At 28.7% G+C, this 16,855-nt stretch overlaps 2 protein-coding genes across 3 annotated transcripts; both read left to right on the top strand.

Annotated features, from left to right (window-relative positions):
- The first annotated feature begins 20 nt into the window (after positions 1-20).
- LOC108454599 (alpha-dioxygenase 2) lies at positions 21-4,804 on the top strand. 2 transcript variants are annotated; one of them, XM_053018980.1, is made up of 10 exons: positions 21-169; positions 274-552; positions 2,223-2,372; positions 2,480-2,613; positions 2,686-2,899; positions 3,165-3,310; positions 3,448-3,678; positions 3,765-3,967; positions 4,057-4,300; positions 4,382-4,804. In XM_053018980.1, exons 1-10 carry the CDS (start codon positions 86-88, stop codon positions 4,605-4,607), a joined length of 1,911 nt encoding a protein of 636 aa, XP_052874940.1. In that variant the 5' UTR covers positions 21-85; the 3' UTR covers positions 4,608-4,804. The 2 variants fall into 2 exon arrangements, with proteins under 2 accessions (XP_052874940.1, XP_052874941.1); XM_053018981.1 differs by lacking the exons at positions 21-169; positions 274-552 and adding an exon at positions 1,990-2,103.
- Positions 4,805-15,548: 10,744 nt separating this feature from the next.
- Positions 15,549-16,619, top strand: LOC108455813 (myb-related protein Zm38-like). Its single transcript, XM_017754362.2, has 3 exons — positions 15,549-15,773; positions 15,870-15,999; positions 16,192-16,619. Exons 1-3 carry the CDS (start codon positions 15,644-15,646, stop codon positions 16,484-16,486), a joined length of 555 nt encoding a protein of 184 aa, XP_017609851.1. The 5' UTR covers positions 15,549-15,643; the 3' UTR covers positions 16,487-16,619.
- Positions 16,620-16,855: the final 236 nt, after the last annotated feature.

Genomic DNA, 16,855 nt, shown 5'->3' with positions numbered 1-16,855 from the left:
GCACTTTTCTATGTCTTTCATCATCATTATCTATAAAAAGGTATCGTCTTTCATTTGAAAATACACCAAAAAGAAGTAAAAATTCATGGGGATCACTTCATCCTATGTTCATCCTCAGCTTCAACATCTTGTTGCCAAGATGACTCTCTTTGATACTTTTTTGTTCTATGTTAGTGAAGCAAATTAACCCCCCTTTCTTTGTCTAATAATTTACAATAATCAATTTTTTTTTCTAATAAATTACTAATTTGGTGAAGACTTGTGAAAACTTAGGTGATACACTTTGTGGACAAGTTTGGTGCGTGGCATAGGCTACCAGTGTTAATAGGGCTGTGTTACATGGGAATTAGAAGGCACTTGCACCAACGTTACAACCTAATGGAGGTGGGATCAGGAAGCAAGAGCGGCAGTGCCACTGGTCGGACATATGATACGAAAGAATTCTGTTATAGGACAGCCGATGGAAAGTGCAACCATCCTAGTAACCATGTAATTGGCAGCCGGGGAACCTTTTTCGGCCGCAACATGCCTCCCTCTTCTTCAAACTATGGGGTACGTACCTTTATGTTATCTAATGTACAAATAATTATTTATTACTCTCATTCTAAAAACTTCATTAACTCACGCATGTCTTATTTATTGAATTTAATATATACTTTAAGGATAAAAACTTTGATTGTATTTGTTATAATGAAAATAGCATTAAAAAAAATACCAACAAATAGAAATAGTGGAAGTAGATTTCATTTTCAGGCATTTGAAGTTTTGAACTAAGTTTAAATCTTGGAGTTAACATTATTGAGTTGGCTTTATCTGAATATTGCCTTCAGCTCGAATATGATTAATTTAAGTTTGTAAAACGGACGAGAATACATGTGATTAAGATAAAAGAAATTATAAACAATTGAAATATTTTCTCATGTTTAATATTTTCATAATTACTTACGTGAAATCTGCATATATATATATTATATTAACAAATTAGTTAATAGACGTTAACTTTTCTATCTATTTTTTGAGTATTTTATAAACAACACAAATTTAAGAATTAAAAAAAAATTAAAAAAGATAAAAATTAAATGAAATGTTAAAATAACTTTTTTTATATATATAAACTTGAAAAGGTAAATAAATTATTACGCCAGAGAGAACAAGGTATAATGTATTCAACTTTTATTTATTTTTCTTGAAAATAACTTTTAAAATTTTTATATGTTTCAAAGCCTTAGTACCGGTTATGTTGATATTATTTCATCAACACTAATTTTTAATTGCTTATGATTTTTATATTCGAATTGAGACTCTTGCTTACTTATTGCACTTAATAATATCATATCTTTATAATTAAGTTAGTGTCACTGATTCGTATATTAATTTCACATTAATTTAATATAAAAATATTTTAAAATAATCTTTTAAACAATAAGAAATGAAAAATATTTGGTTTATTAGTAGTGCATAAATCTCATGTATCTATCATAAATAATAACGACACATCATTATTAAATAAAACAAAAATAATAAAGGGTTCATAAATAAATATAAATAACTTTATTTAAACATAATTAATTATAGATAAATGTTAAAACCTTGAAATCTAAACTTGAAACCCTAGGCCTTAAAGTCAAGACCCTAGACTCGAGATCCTAAACTCTAAACTCAAGATCTTAAATTCGAGAGTTATTAATATTTATAATAGTTATGATTATTTTTAATTATGTTTAAATAAAATTATTAGTATTTATTTATAAGTCTTCCATATTTTTTTTGTTTAATTTAATGATGACGTGTCATATTATTATGCATTGACGATGCATGAGATTTATGCACATGTACTGACAACGCATTAATATTATTCTATAATAAATATGATTATAATGATTTTTTTTTGGTTTTTTAGTATTTTCATATAAAATATTTAAATAAAACGACGAAAAATTAATATTTGAAAATTAAAAAATTAAAACAACTACTTAAAGTAAATTAAGTGACCAAAGATTGTACCTAAACCTATGGAAGATTTGTATACGAAGCTTTTCCCCGTTCACCTATGGTTGATCCAATAAATAATTTTTACACAAGTTTCTTCTTTCACCGATTGAGGTAATAATCAAAATAATTAAATAAACAAATACTGTGATCATAACATAAAATTCCACTGTGTTTTCGGTTTTAATGAAGCATCTCTTTGGAAATTAAACTAATAAGGTTGACATATGCAGTTGATGGATCCTCACCCATCAGTTGTAGCCACAAAGCTATTGGCAAGGAAAAAATTCATAGATACAGGGGAACAATTCAACATGATAGCCACCTCTTGGATTCAATTCATGATCCATGATTGGATCGATCATTTGGAGGACACTCAACAGGTTAATCAATTCATCCTGCCTTTAAACCTTACTCTCTACTCAACTAGCCAAGCTCCAATATATGATAAAACCAACCAAGGATCTGAAATATGTGCCGGTAATGGCAGGTAGAACTCAGGGCTCCACACGAAATTGCAAGCGCTTGTCCTTTGAAGTCATTCAAGTTCTTTAAGACCAAGAGGATCTCCACAGGGGAACCTGATATGAAGTTTGGCTTTCTCAATACAAGGACTCCTTGGTGGTAAGTGATCGATTGCAGTAGCTTCTTTTGACAGCAATAGCTATTGTTTTACCTTCTTTAAAACATGAATAGGGATGGAAGTGTAATATATGGGAACAATGAGGAAGGGATGAGAAGAGTAAGAGCATTCAAAGAAGGAAAGCTAAGAATAGGAGGAGATGGGCTGCTTGAGCATGATGAGAAATGGATTCCTATTTCAGGTGATGTAAGGAACTGCTGGGCTGGCTTTTCCCTCCTACAATCCTTATTCGTCCGAGAGCACAATGCTGTCTGTGATATGCTCAAAGTAAGCCTTATTACTTGTACCTTAATTTTAATTATCTTCTTAATATAATTTCTTCACCACATTAGTATACGTTATTTTCTTTCACTTTTTTACATAACAGATTTTATCTACCTACGCTAATTTTCTTTTGGTTACAAAAATGATGGCAATTTGGAGATAATAAAGGGAATGCAAATGCTGAGAATTAAGCATCGAACTTACTAGATATCACCTCTTAAAAGATAGATGCTGAGAATTAATGATCTGTTTGGTTTGTCTTGTTAAGGAACATTACCCTGATCTTGATGATGAGAAGCTCTATCGATATGCCAGGCTGGTGACCTCAGCTGTTATTGCTAAAATCCACACAATCGATTGGACGGTAGAGCTCCTCAAGACCGACACTCTTCTTGCTGGGATGAGGGTCAACTGGTAATATTTACTTTTTAAGTCCTTAAGTTGCTAAGAAATGCTAAAATTTAAAAATCAGTTTGTTTCAAGACAAAGACTATGATACTGTTGAATTTCTAATTTGCTATTATTTGACAATATGTATATGTTTTATGCAGGTATGGTTTACTTGGGAAGAGATTTAAGGATTTGTTTGGGCATATTTGTGGACCGGTACTAAGTGGATTGGTTGGTCTTAGGAGGCCTAATGATCATGGAGTTCCATACTCACTCACAGAAGAGTTTTCTAGTGTTTACAAAATGCATTCACTTCTACCTGACAAAGTAATCCTTAGGGACATCACCAACTCTACTAATCCAAACTATGAATTCCCTCTTGTATCACAAGAGTAATGTTTCCCTTTTCCCTTCTTCGCTCCATATGTATCTACAACTCTACAGACTTAATTAATTCATATGATTGCATGAATATTAGGGTGCCTATGACAGAAATGACTGGAAAAGAAGGCGAAAGAAGAATGTCAAAAATTGGCATGGAACAGATGTTGGTATCAATGGGTCACCAGGCAAGTGGAGCAGTCACTTTATGGAACTATCCATCATGGATGAGGAACCTTATTCCCCATGACATCAATGGGGAGGAAGTTCCAGATCCAGTTGATATGGCTGCTCTTGAAAGTAATTCCTTTTATTAATTCTTAGTGACATGACATGTTTACAAAGTTGTAATGATGTTTTATGATTCCGCGTTGTTTTTGGTTGTCTAGTTTACAGAGACAGGGAAAGGGGAGTTGCTCGATACAATGAGTTCCGAAGGAACTTGCTGATGGTTCCGATTACCAAATGGGAAGATTTAACAGATGATTATGAAGTCATCGAAGCTCTCAGTGAGGTTTACGGCGAAGATGTGGAGAAGCTGGACCTGCTTGTTGGACTGCAAGCGGAGAAAAAGATCAAGGGGTTCGCCATCAGTGAGTCTGCCTTCTTCATCTTCCTACTCATTGCATCAAGGTTAAATCAACTCAAATCACTCTTTTATTTTTTCCATTTTTGGGATGTTTGGTTTTGATTGCTAACTAGACCGATGTTCAGGAGGCTGGAAGCTGATCGATTTTTCACTACGAATTTCAACCCCAAAACCTACACAGAGAAAGGGCTTGAATGGGTTAACAAGACAGAGACCTTGAAGGATGTGATAGATCGACAATTCCCTGATATGACAGAAAAATGGATGAGGTGTTCAAGTGCATTCTCGGTCTGGAGTGCCCCACCTGACAAAACAAACTACATCCCTCTATATCTCAGACCAGCCACTTGATTACATATCTATCCATATGTGTGATACAGTGACCATATTTAACTTACCAAACTAGACATAATTTGTAGGAATGTCCCATATATAATAATGTCAGCAAATAATACATATCCTTGTTGTAAACTTCCTTACATCAACTAGTAACATCACCACTGATACAACTATTATAGTTGATCCAGCTGGTAAATTTACTTGTCCAATTTTTTTTTAAACACACTTTAAAACCTCTAATGACTTTGGTGTTATTAGCTAATTTCATGTGAAAAGTTTGAGTAAAGAAAGGATTTCAAAGACGAAAATGGGTGATTGGATGATTTGGAATGAGGTTGGGATGGGAGAGAAAGGGTGTAATGGCCTAAATTCAAAGTTATCGGAACAGTGGTTTCGTAACCACAAATCCTATTTAAAGAGAAATTTATTTCAATATTTTTGCAAGAAAATTGATATGATAGGAAAATCGTATGAAAATATTGATAGAAAAATTTTATCGATTTAGTGGTTAGTTAGAAAAAAAAATTATTGAAGAAATTGGGTAAAAACAAGATATCGGGACTCTATCTTGTAAAACCAAGTCGAAAATAATTTTATAAATATTTATGAAATGTTAGTAATGTGGCATTAAAATTTCGTTAGGAAATTTTAATTTTTGGGTAGTCAATTAAATGAAAAGGACTAAATTGTAATAGGTGTAAAAGTTGCTAGAATGATTAAATAGCTTAAGAGTCTAATGAGAAAGGATTTAAAAGGAAATTAGACCCAAAAATTATTTGGGCTGGACGGCAACGGTATGAAATCAGCAGAAAAATTGATAAATTAAGGGTAAAATTGGAATATTGCAAAATTAACTAAATAAAGCTAGGACTAAATAGGAAATATCTAGATTTCTCTTCATTTCTCTTCAATTCCAGCAGCTAAAAACGCCATAGGAGGGTTCTCTAAGCTGGAATTCCATAATTTTTGCACCAAGTGAGTTAATCCTTGCCTTTTTCTTGTAATTTTTGTGTTTCTAAGACTTTTACAACTAGGTCCTACTATTAAATTCATTAGTTTTTGATTTCATGGATGAAATTGAAGGTCACCATGGTTGAGTTATGTAATATTATGATGAAATAGAATGAAATTAAAGCTTTAATTTGTTTATGAGATGATTTTATTAGGTAATTTCAATAGAAATTGATTTTTAGGACCTAATTGTGAAAATGCTTGGAATTAAAGTCTATTGCTGAAATTCTGATTCCTAAAGGTTGTAAAATAGTTTAAGGTGATATAATAAAATGTTAATTGAGAAAAATCAGTTCAATCGAGAGGCTAATTGAGTAGGGACAAAATTATCATTTATTAAAAGCTTAGGGGAAAAATGGTAATAAACAGCTTGCACAAAAACAGTTTGGACAGCAGCAGTAGACTAACTTTGAAAAAATTACTATAAATTGTATAAATCGAATTAGAAGATGAACAAAATATGGAATTAAAGCTTATTGAGTCTAGTTTCTCATAGAAGAAATAGTGTAAGTAATGGATTTGTAAATTTTGAGATATAATGAATTTTGTGAGACAAGGTCAGAATGAATTCGGATTCCCCTGTTCTGACTTTGAAAAATCATAAAAAATTGAATAAAAACAATTAGGGGCTTAAATTTATATGATAGAATCTTTAATGAGTCTATTTTTAAGAGAAATAAACGAGAACATTATTTGAATTCTGTATGAAGAGATAATTAATTTTTAGTGAAGAAGAGTCAGAACTGTCGACAGCAGAACAAGGGTGAACTTAAAGAATAAAATGTACTCATTGGCTAAACCAAAAATTCTGAAAATTTTATGGTAACTATATATGTGAGTCTAGTTTCAGGGAAAATTTTTGGATCCTAATTTGGAGTTCTGTAGCTCAAGATAAAAATAATTTAGTGACTATGACTCAAGTAGACAGCTTTGAATGAACTATAAATAATAGTTGAATTATAGAGAATGTTGCATATGAACATGAAATGTATTAAATTGATAATTAAATTTATTTATTTAGATCCGGAAGATTCAAATACGAAGCTAGATCGAGGAAAGGAAAAAGTTCGGGATTAGTAGATTTTTATTGTTTACAAACAAGTATCAAGGTAAGTTCGTGTAACTTGAATTATATTCTTAAATGCTTGAAATGCATGTTTTGATATGAATATGATTTGAATGTTCATTATATGGAAATTTATGAAACATTGATATATTTGATAAAATGGGAAGAAATCCCGTTTGAATGAAAGGAAAATTCGATGGATCTCGAAAAGGAATTGATGGTAAAAGGATCTAGCCAGACGGGTGATCCTATCCGATATAGCCCTCCGAAGAATATGTGTAAAATGGATTTAGCCGGACGGGTAATCCGAATTAGGTCTGAATTTAGCTTTGACTGGTAATTCAGATCCAAGCTCATTAGAGTAATTGTCGTTGTGAGATTTAGCCCGAGTCTTGGTAATCCCGCTGCAAGGTTGAGGTTCGCAGGAGTGTGCTCTCTGAAATGGATATGTGCGCACATGAATATGAATTGACGGACCCGGAATTGTACAATAAATGTGTACCTCTGAAAATCCATCGAAATTCTAATAAATTCAACGGGATAAATATGAAAAAATAACAAGGAAATGGAAATCATGGTATTGACGAGCTCATCAATCATGGTATATATATTATTGATACATGGAAATTATTGTACTAACTTGAATGTTGAGTTTGTGCATGTTAGGGTAATAATGCATTGAATGGATATATGAATGTTTATTATATTGTATTGAAAATATTAGGTAAGTATAATTCTTGTTACATGAGCTTACTAAGCAAAAAGTGCTTACCCCGTTTCCTTTTTCCCTGTTTTGTAGTGTTAAGAGCTCGGAGGTTGGATTTGGTCGGAGACACATCACACTGTCAACCTCAGGATTTCGGTATATAAAGAAACTTTATTTTGGAAATCAATGGCATGTATAAGGTAACAAAGTAAATGTTAACGTGAAATGAATGTAAAGTTAGCCATTAGTATGGTTAACAAACCTGGTTTTAGATATGTGATGACATTATCTTATAAATATGCATGAATTTATCTTGAAAATATGTTGAATTGATTTGGTTGATGTGGATTGGTCTCGATTTAATATTGCAGGGAATGTTAGATATTTATAAAGGGGCTATATTGAATATAAAAAAAAATTTTAATTCGTAAACTCTGGTAATGCCTCATACCCTATTCCGGCAATGAATACGGGTAGGGGTATTACAAAGGGGGAGGAAAGGAGAAGTTTCACAGAGTTGTGAGAAGCTAGTGAATTGGCAAGCGTGGTGGATTAGAGAAGACTTGGCAAAGGAAACATGAAAATTTTGACGTGAATGATAATGGGTGACATTGTAGTATCTTGGGAATTACATACAATAAAACTTCTTTGCACTGTTTATTATTATTGAGAGGGGGTGCATTGTCTTAAAAGAGTGGCTTGCTTTAAACTTTAATCCTCATCACTCTATTTTAACTATCAAAATTGTGATAATTTAGCATCAACAGATTGATTCTCTACTCTTTATTTGAAAGAGTTATTGTGTAACATTCTTCGAAAGGCCATCGTTGCTGCAATTCTAATTGCCATAAGAGTGAAAGGATCCCATGGTTGAACTTGTCTCAATCCTAAGAGCCTTCAACTGTAACCATGAAAGTTATTGGGGAATGATTAGGGTGAGCATTCAATCAAACCAAATCGAATAAAAACATTTTGAGTTAATCGAGTTTATGAGTCCTATTCTATCATTTTATGAGTCCTATTCTATCATTATAACTCAAATTTGAACTTTTTTTCAAATCTAGTCAAGTCGTATCTAATCGAGTAAAATTGTTCGAATTAAATTAAAAAATTAAACATGTTAAATTAAAATCTTGTTGCAGTATAATTAATTCCATGTTAAAGCAGATAAACTTGAAACCATACATATTTGAAAACTTTTTCATAGTTTCAAAGAAAATAATTAAAAAAAAGATATTTTAATATGATACTTTAATAATTAATTAACTTATTTAGATCCCAAAATTATTATTTTAGAAAAATTTAAAATTTCTTTATTTATTCTTTAGATTTTTAAAAAATTATAATTTTTATAAATATTTAGAATTTTTTTAATTTTTGTTGAGAGAGATCAATTTACTTATTTTCAAATTGACACTAACCAAAAGAATATTTATACCAATTTATTATTGGCATTATAAAATTTAGTTCGTCTCAAACTCAAATTACTTATTCGATTTGACTCGAATAACTTAAACAATTCAATTTTATTAACTCGAAATTTAATTTAAAAAAAAATCAAATTGAGTTTTACTATTATCATTAGGGTTATTCCCTTCTTGCTGGCAGGTCTCAGTCAGGCTATATATATCCACTCACCCAACTATCCGTCTAGCAGTCAACTGGTCCACCATTTTGAACATTCCATAAAATCAAGGTTGTGCAGAAAACGGTGGAAATCCGCCGAATCCAACCAATTCAAATTTTTTAGTTCGGTTTGAAGGATTTCGTTAATTTTGAAAATAAAATAAATTACATTAAAGGATAAACTATAAAAATAGTCACTTTTGTTTGACTCAGATTATATTTTTGAAATTTATATTTGAAATATTACGTTTTAGTTACTTACATTATCATTTTCTTACAAAGTGGTCACTCTACCGTTAAACTTCGTTACCTCCGTAACGGCAGTCCTACATGACAGTTCAAATGGATTTTAAATATCAACTTGGATGTTTAGTTCCTGGAATGAAAATAGGTTTTTAATTAAATAAATTTAATTTGGTCTTCCATATAAGACATCCAAGTTGGCATTTAAAACGTATTTGGACTGCAACGTAAGACCATTGTTAGGGAGACAACAGAGCTTAACGGTAGCGTGACCACTTCATAAAAAAATGGTAACGTAAGTGACTAAAACATAACATTTCAAACATAAGTGACTAAAATGTAATCTGAGACAAACAAAAGTGACTATTTTTACGATCTATCATTTAATATAATTTATTTGATTTTCATTTTAAATTATTTCATAATATTTATATTGAACTAACCTACTTTAAATACCTATTTAATGTAATATATATTTAAATCTAAATCCAATATATTATTATCAACCAAATCCAAATTAAGCTAAAATTTAACTTTATTCAAGACCAAACTAAATAAAAAATAAACCCAACTCAAATTAAATATTGTATAAATATAATATTAATAAAATTAAATATAAATTAAAACATTTAAAATTTAAAAATAAAATTAAAACCTAATCTCTAAATTCCTAAAATAAGAAATAAATATTAGATGTGTTGTTTGTAGGTGCTGTATAATTACTATATACAGATTGTAAGAAAAACAAGATAATGTTTATTTATGTAGAAAAATAATAATAACCAACCAAATAGACAAAAAAAAAAGTTGGTCGGTTTCCTCGTTTTTTTCTTCAAGTGGATTTGATTTGGATTTAAAAAATAATAATAATTAAGTTGAATTTTAATTTTTTTTACACCAAATTGACTGATCTAACTGATTGTACACCCTTACATAAAATACCATTACGTATCTCTTGATTGAGTTATTAATGTATCTTAAAAAGGTTTTGTTTAAAATATTCCTAATTTTTATTATTGTAGTATTGATTTGATTTTTTTTAATAAGAATTAATAGATGCCTTAAAGTTTTTTTTTTTTTTGGCTTTTCATGGAGGGCTTTCGGGCAACAAAATAAAGGAAAGCAAGTCATGTATGGTCAACTGCTTGATAGTTCAGCTCGTGTATTGCATTATTTTAATGTTAAAATAGTTAAAGAACAAATATAATATATATATATGTTATAGAAAATCTAAAGAACAGGTGAAACATGGAAGATAGATTTGATTCCTAGTTCGCATTTAACCTAAAAAGAAGATCATGGCAGTTCTTTTATATTAGTTTAATTAATGTACGTGGGCAAGTGTATCGAATGCGTACGTAGGAGCGGCTTGCAAGAATGGTGAGCCACTACTGAGTACTGACCGGTCATTGTTGCATACACCAACACAGCTACCGGGGAATTCATTGGCAGGTAAAGCATGCATCTCGATCTTCTCACTTTTATTAAAAATGTAGAAAACATATGCAAATATGTCAGTGGAACTTTAAGGTATCAACAAAAAGCACAACCACTTCTCTTTAAAACCATCACATATAGACGTATGTATATGTGTAAGGAAATAAGTCAAAACAAGAATCCCCGTAGCCCATAAGCTAACAGTCAACTTAACGTATGTATATGTGTAAGGAAATAAGTCAAAACAAGAATCCCCGTAGCCCATAAGCTAACAGTCAACTTAATTTCCTTCCGTTCCTAAAATATTCCATGCCCATTGTTTTCAGTCAGGCCAAGAAACTTGTTTCGAAAATCAATGATCTCGGAAATAGAAACCTAGCTACCTGCATTCACTATCATACTAGTTAAATTATATAAATTTTTAAAAATATGAAAACTTTTTTTAATACATATGAAAAGGATGCATATTACATAATTAAGGCTTTTTATAAAAATACCCAAAATTTTTAATTATTTATGAAAATGACCCATATTGTACATGACTTGTTTTAAACAGTAAACTACAATGCCACCGTCCCGGCACCACCCATCACAATCAGCCAATGATTGGCCTATGGCATTAAAAAATAATTTCTTTGGATGTTGCCGTTGACATTGGCGGCATTAGTATAAGTCATGTATACCCTAAAAAACAAATTTTAATAGGTGCTATCAATGACAATGGCGGCAATAGTGCTTTTTGTGGCACCAATGGCAACAACAACACCAATGTTAGAAAAAAAATTAATGTTTTTTTGTGGCGCCGTTGACGTTGGCAGCACCTATTAAAAATTATATTTTTTTTCAGCGAATATGGGTATTTTAAACGGGTAGGTATACATATATTTATATTGGTGCCACCAATAGTAATCATTGGGTAATAATGATGGGTGATGCCACCAATGACAATAGCGGCACCGGAGTTTATTGTTCAAAACGGGTTATTTACGTACATAATTTTAAGAGTAGATCATTTTCGTAAATAATCAAAACTTTTAGATATTTTTATTAAAAAAGGCCATAACTAATAATATAATAAAGTTTTAATTGATTTGGTTGAACTAAGATTGAGGATCCTAAATAATAACTTATTTAGAAAAGATTTACGAAAGCTAACTTTAATAAAACAATTGAATTAGCACATCAGCATTGAAAAATGAGAGGTTAGCTACTCAAGTTTTGCGAGAGCTAATTAAAAGTTAGAGGTAATCGTTATACTTGAAGTGTATCGAGGAAGTACTCTGGAATACAATAATAACACTATTGCATGTTATTTAAAGTCATATTAGTATGTCGATCATCTCGTTAGTCACATCTACTTTCCATTTAGTTTAGCTGTAGTTCTTTAGGCCCTTAATCATCGGTTGCATTGATAATATGTCTATAATTTCGTCCCTAATTTTTAGTTGATTAATATTACTGCTTTTCATTTTTCTTAATTCTTAATGTAATAAGGTTGTGATAGTTTGATGGTCAAATGTGTTTACTGTCTTAGGTGTGGTTTGAGTTTGAGTTACACTAATTGCGTCAATTGTTCAAGTTTTGTCTTGTTATTATAATTCACCAAAAAAAATTTCTTAATGTAACATGTGATGCATCTGATTTTATGTATTTAATTTTTAATTTTTTTAAATGTTATAATTTAATTACTGTAATTAATGTAACACAATTTTCTTGTTTGAGCTGTTGAATGTAATTAAACTATAATAATATTAAATTTCACAATTAAAATATAAATTAAAAATCCTAACTTCATAAAAAATTAAAATGAAATTACATTAACAACAAAATAAAATTTAAATTAAAATAAATACTGATAATATTACAAAAATATTTTAATGTTCACAATCTTAATCTTCTTCTTCAATGGATCATCATCATCATCATCATCGATCAACATAAATTTTGTTTGCTTTGTAATGCAATTAATTGCATTTTAAAAAGTGAAGTACGTGAAAATACATAATAAAAAAAAGCCCTATTTTCTCTATTTAAAAAAATTATAAATTCATCTTTTCTCTTATATTATTAAAAACGATAAATAAATAATAAAGATCATATATGTCTATTAGTGACGAAAATAAAATCTACTAAATAATACTAAAAGCATATTCTTTCCAATTATTCTATAAATAATACTTTTAATGAAAATATTACTAATTCATCTTTTATAGTTAGTATAATTTGTATGTAAATATATCACTAATTAAGTCATAATCAATTTAAAATAATAAGTTTAATTAAATATCGATACAAAAGGTTAGTTCTCTATTGTTGTTCAGGTTAGAAAATGCTATTTAAAATGTGTTTAGAAAAGTGTGGTTGAAGTGTGCTATGAAAAAATGTATTTGTTAATTTTATTGTACTCTATTGCTGCAAAAATTGTGGTTGAAAGTTAAAACGTTATTTTTAGGCATATAGTATAAAATAAAAAATTTAATTTAGTTATATGATATTTTAATAATTTAATATAATTATACGTGAACTATAAATTTTAAATAATTTTTAAGTAATTAATATAATTTATTAGTAAAATTGATGATGTATAAAATATTTTTTAAATTAAATAATTTTAATTATTTTTAAATGTGTAATTATCATTATTTCTATTAACTTACAATTATTTTAAAACATATAATTATCACAAATTCTATTTTATTTCAACTTTAACTAACAATTCTAAATTAAACATTATAATTATTAAATGTGAATTTAGTAATATGATGAAAAATAAAGGGCATACTCATTAGTTCAAAAGCTAAGTCTACTGTATGTGATTTTACGTGTTTATTTTTAAATTTTATTAAATAATATGTTTTTAAATTTTTTAAAAATATATATTTTCTAATTAAATGAGAATTGGTCTAATATATAATAAAAGTATGTAAATATTATTAAAATCAAATACTAGTAATTATAACACTAATTAAGTGATAATTAATCTAAAATAATATAATTATGATTCAATATGAATCCAAAGGCTAATTAAATGATATTAACTATTACATTGACAATGAAAATATTATTTATAAATAAATAAATTTATACAGTATTGATTAGATTATAATATATTGATTTTATTTTTGTATACATATAATGTTAATCTCACACATTTATTTTATTAATTATAAAAATGATTTTAACATTATTAATATTGTAATATTTAAAATAAAATCATACATATAAAATTATATTTATTTAATAAATTTTTTAAAATAGATTTTATTATTTTAAATTTATCCAATTATATTCTATGCTTTTATAGATTTATAATTTTATTAATTAATAATATATTATGTTATTTTTAAATAGGACTTTTAAAAGATATGACCACTATCATATTAATTAATATTAATATTATTATTATTATTATTATTATTATTATTATTATTATTATTATCACAACTTTTTTATTTTATATTTTATGCTTAAAGTTTTATTCAAGTAATAATTCTATTTTAAAATTAACATAATTTTTAACTAATAAATATAATTTAAATTCTAACTATTTTTAATGTATAATTATCACAACTTCTATTGAATTATAATAACTCTATTAAAATTTTTTATAAATTTGTGTTTTTATATATACTAGCTTCGAATGTCATAGGCGTTGCATGTGATTTTATACGTTTTATATTTAATCAAATTTTAAATATTATATTTTAAATTGCAGTAATCAACGTAAAATAATATTTTATATTTATATTGTGGAATATAATTAAAATATATTAACTTATCAATTCAAATATTATAATATAAAATCTTCAAATTATTTTTAGCATATTAACAGACAACATAGCTTTTCTTTACATAATTAATGTAAAGTAATAATATTCAAAACAATAGTTGTTTAACATAATTAATTCTAAAATTTTAATTAAGTGATGATTAAAATTCTTAGAAGCTTATTCAAGTAATAACTCTATTTTATGTTAATAAAATTAGCAAACTTTTTACTATCAATTTTTAAATAATAGTTGTAATTTAAATTATAATTATCACAACTTTTTCTCTATATTTTATGCTTAGAGTTTTATTCAAGTAATAAATCTATTTTACACAATAATTTTTAACTAATAACTATCAATTAAGTTATGATTTTTTTTGTGAAAAAATAAGATTACAACCAATTAAACAAAATTAACTAAACGACTTTTTGCATTAAAAAATAAGATTACAACTGTCCTCTCATTTTGGCCAAAAGTATGTTATTTTCAAATGTGTAATAATAATCATAACTTCTATTAAATTATAATTATTTTTAAATATATAACTACTACAACTTTTATTTTACTTGCTATTTTATTTTAAAATGTGAATTTAATAACATGAAAAGAATATGTATTCTTATGGGTTTTAAATTTTTTTCACTTCTATATATATGATGAGATTAGAGATAATTTCAATCTATATTTGCTAAGTGAGACATTTAATCTCGTAGGTTCGATTCTTCAACAAATATTTTTTTATATATTTTTATTTCACAAATAATATTTTAATATTATTATTTATCTCTTTTATATGAATATCTGTTTTTAAATTTTTTTACTATACGTGTATGTAAACTTACCAACCCTTACCCAAAACTTCTATGGAAAGCATCTTTCCCCAACAATGCTAAATAGTAAACCAAACTTTTTAATAGTAGGGCTAAACTAGCCCTAGGAATTGGGTTAAAAAATAAAGGCTACTTGAGCATTTGACCATCGTGGATTTAACTTGTTTTCCTTGAAATCCACGTGGAATCGTGCATCCAACGGCTGGTAGCCGTAAGTCAAGCCATGGCAGCTGGGGACAAACACAAACCCTTGTTTATATATATATATACTACTTGTCTCTTTGTTTATTTCTCCTCCGCTACCTCTATTCTGGTCTGTGGCGTTTGCATGCCTCAATTCATTGCCTTTGGGTTTGCAAATGAGGAAGCCTTGTTGTGAAAAGAAAGACACAAACAAAGGAGCTTGGTCTAAATTAGAAGACCAGAAGCTCACGGATTACATTCTAAAACATGGTGAAGGTTGCTGGCGCTCTCTTCCTCAGGCTGCCGGTCTATTTCTCTAACACCATTTCCTCTCATATATATGTCTTGAGGATTTTTATTAAGGCAGATAATGAAAAAAATTATCTTTTTTGGACTGAGCAGGGCTGCTTCGTTGTGGTAAAAGTTGTCGACTGAGATGGGTAAACTACCTGCGGCCTGACCTTAAACGAGGCAAATTTGGTGAAGATGAAGAGGACCTTATTATCAAACTCCATGCTCTCCTTGGAAATAGGTAGGTTTTTATTTTATTTTATATTACATGTATATTGCTTTCTCTTCTTGTTCGAGACCTTAGGTTAATCAAGTCCTTCATTCTTTGTAAGGATTTCTATTTGATAAATTTATACACAGTTAACAAAGTACATTATTTTGATTAATTAGACTGCAAAAAGGCTACTAATAATGGACATTGTGAAATGTTTAGGTGGTCATTAATAGCAGGAAGATTGCCAGGTAGGACCGACAACGAAGTGAAGAATCACTGGAATATTCACTTAAAAAAGAAACTTTTGATGATGGGAATTGACCCAAACAATCGTCGTTCGCTTCTCTCTCCTACGTTAACCAAATCCAATGCATCCAACGACTCCAGTTCTGCATGCCAACCCTTTAATCCTGCAACTGCTTCGGAGGCTATCAGCTGTACTTGTTTACCCGACCTCAATCTCAATCTTACCATCGCCCCTCCCCTTTCCCATCAAAACTTGGCACTTAATTAATTTTAAGTCTATAATGTGATATTTCCATCACTATTTTACTGTTTAATTAATTTCATTTTTTTTTTATCACGATAACACTTTCTATGCTTATAAGCCGTTTAGAATATATGTTTGTGAGTTAAGAGTTCAAAAATCCTTGCTGGAGTCTACTTAAGTGGGATACACTGCAAGTCTAGCCACAAATTTAGATTATATCTCTAAAATTTTGTCCTATAAATAATATACTTTTTCATTTCTTTCCTTATATTTTCAGCTTTTTTTTAAATTTTACTATTATAAATATAACTTAAAAACACATGTACAAATAATTAAAAATCCACACATCATAATTACATCATAATTACATATGATGAAATTTAAACTAAGTAT

This window comes from Gossypium arboreum, chromosome 9, assembly GCF_025698485.1.
Source record: "Gossypium arboreum isolate Shixiya-1 chromosome 9, ASM2569848v2, whole genome shotgun sequence".
Lineage (NCBI taxonomy): Eukaryota > Viridiplantae > Streptophyta > Magnoliopsida > Malvales > Malvaceae > Gossypium > Gossypium arboreum.
This window is presented reverse-complemented; position numbering and strand designations above follow the sequence as displayed.

Excerpts from the sequence above, each read along its gene's own strand:
- LOC108454599 (XM_053018980.1), top strand. The coding sequence starts at position 86 with ATGGGGATCACTTCATCCTATGTTCATCCTCAGCTTCAACATCTTGTT. Across the intron at positions 3,311-3,447 it reads GCTGGGATGAGGGTCAACTG|GTATGGTTTACTTGGGAAGA; the intron begins GTAATATTTACT and ends TGTTTTATGCAG. Across the intron at positions 3,968-4,056 it reads TGATATGGCTGCTCTTGAAA|TTTACAGAGACAGGGAAAGG; the intron begins GTAATTCCTTTT and ends TTGGTTGTCTAG.
- LOC108455813 (XM_017754362.2), top strand. The coding sequence starts at position 15,644 with ATGAGGAAGCCTTGTTGTGAAAAGAAAGACACAAACAAAGGAGCTTGG. Across the intron at positions 15,774-15,869 it reads CTCTCTTCCTCAGGCTGCCG|GGCTGCTTCGTTGTGGTAAA; the intron begins GTCTATTTCTCT and ends TGGACTGAGCAG. Across the intron at positions 16,000-16,191 it reads CATGCTCTCCTTGGAAATAG|GTGGTCATTAATAGCAGGAA; the intron begins GTAGGTTTTTAT and ends TGAAATGTTTAG.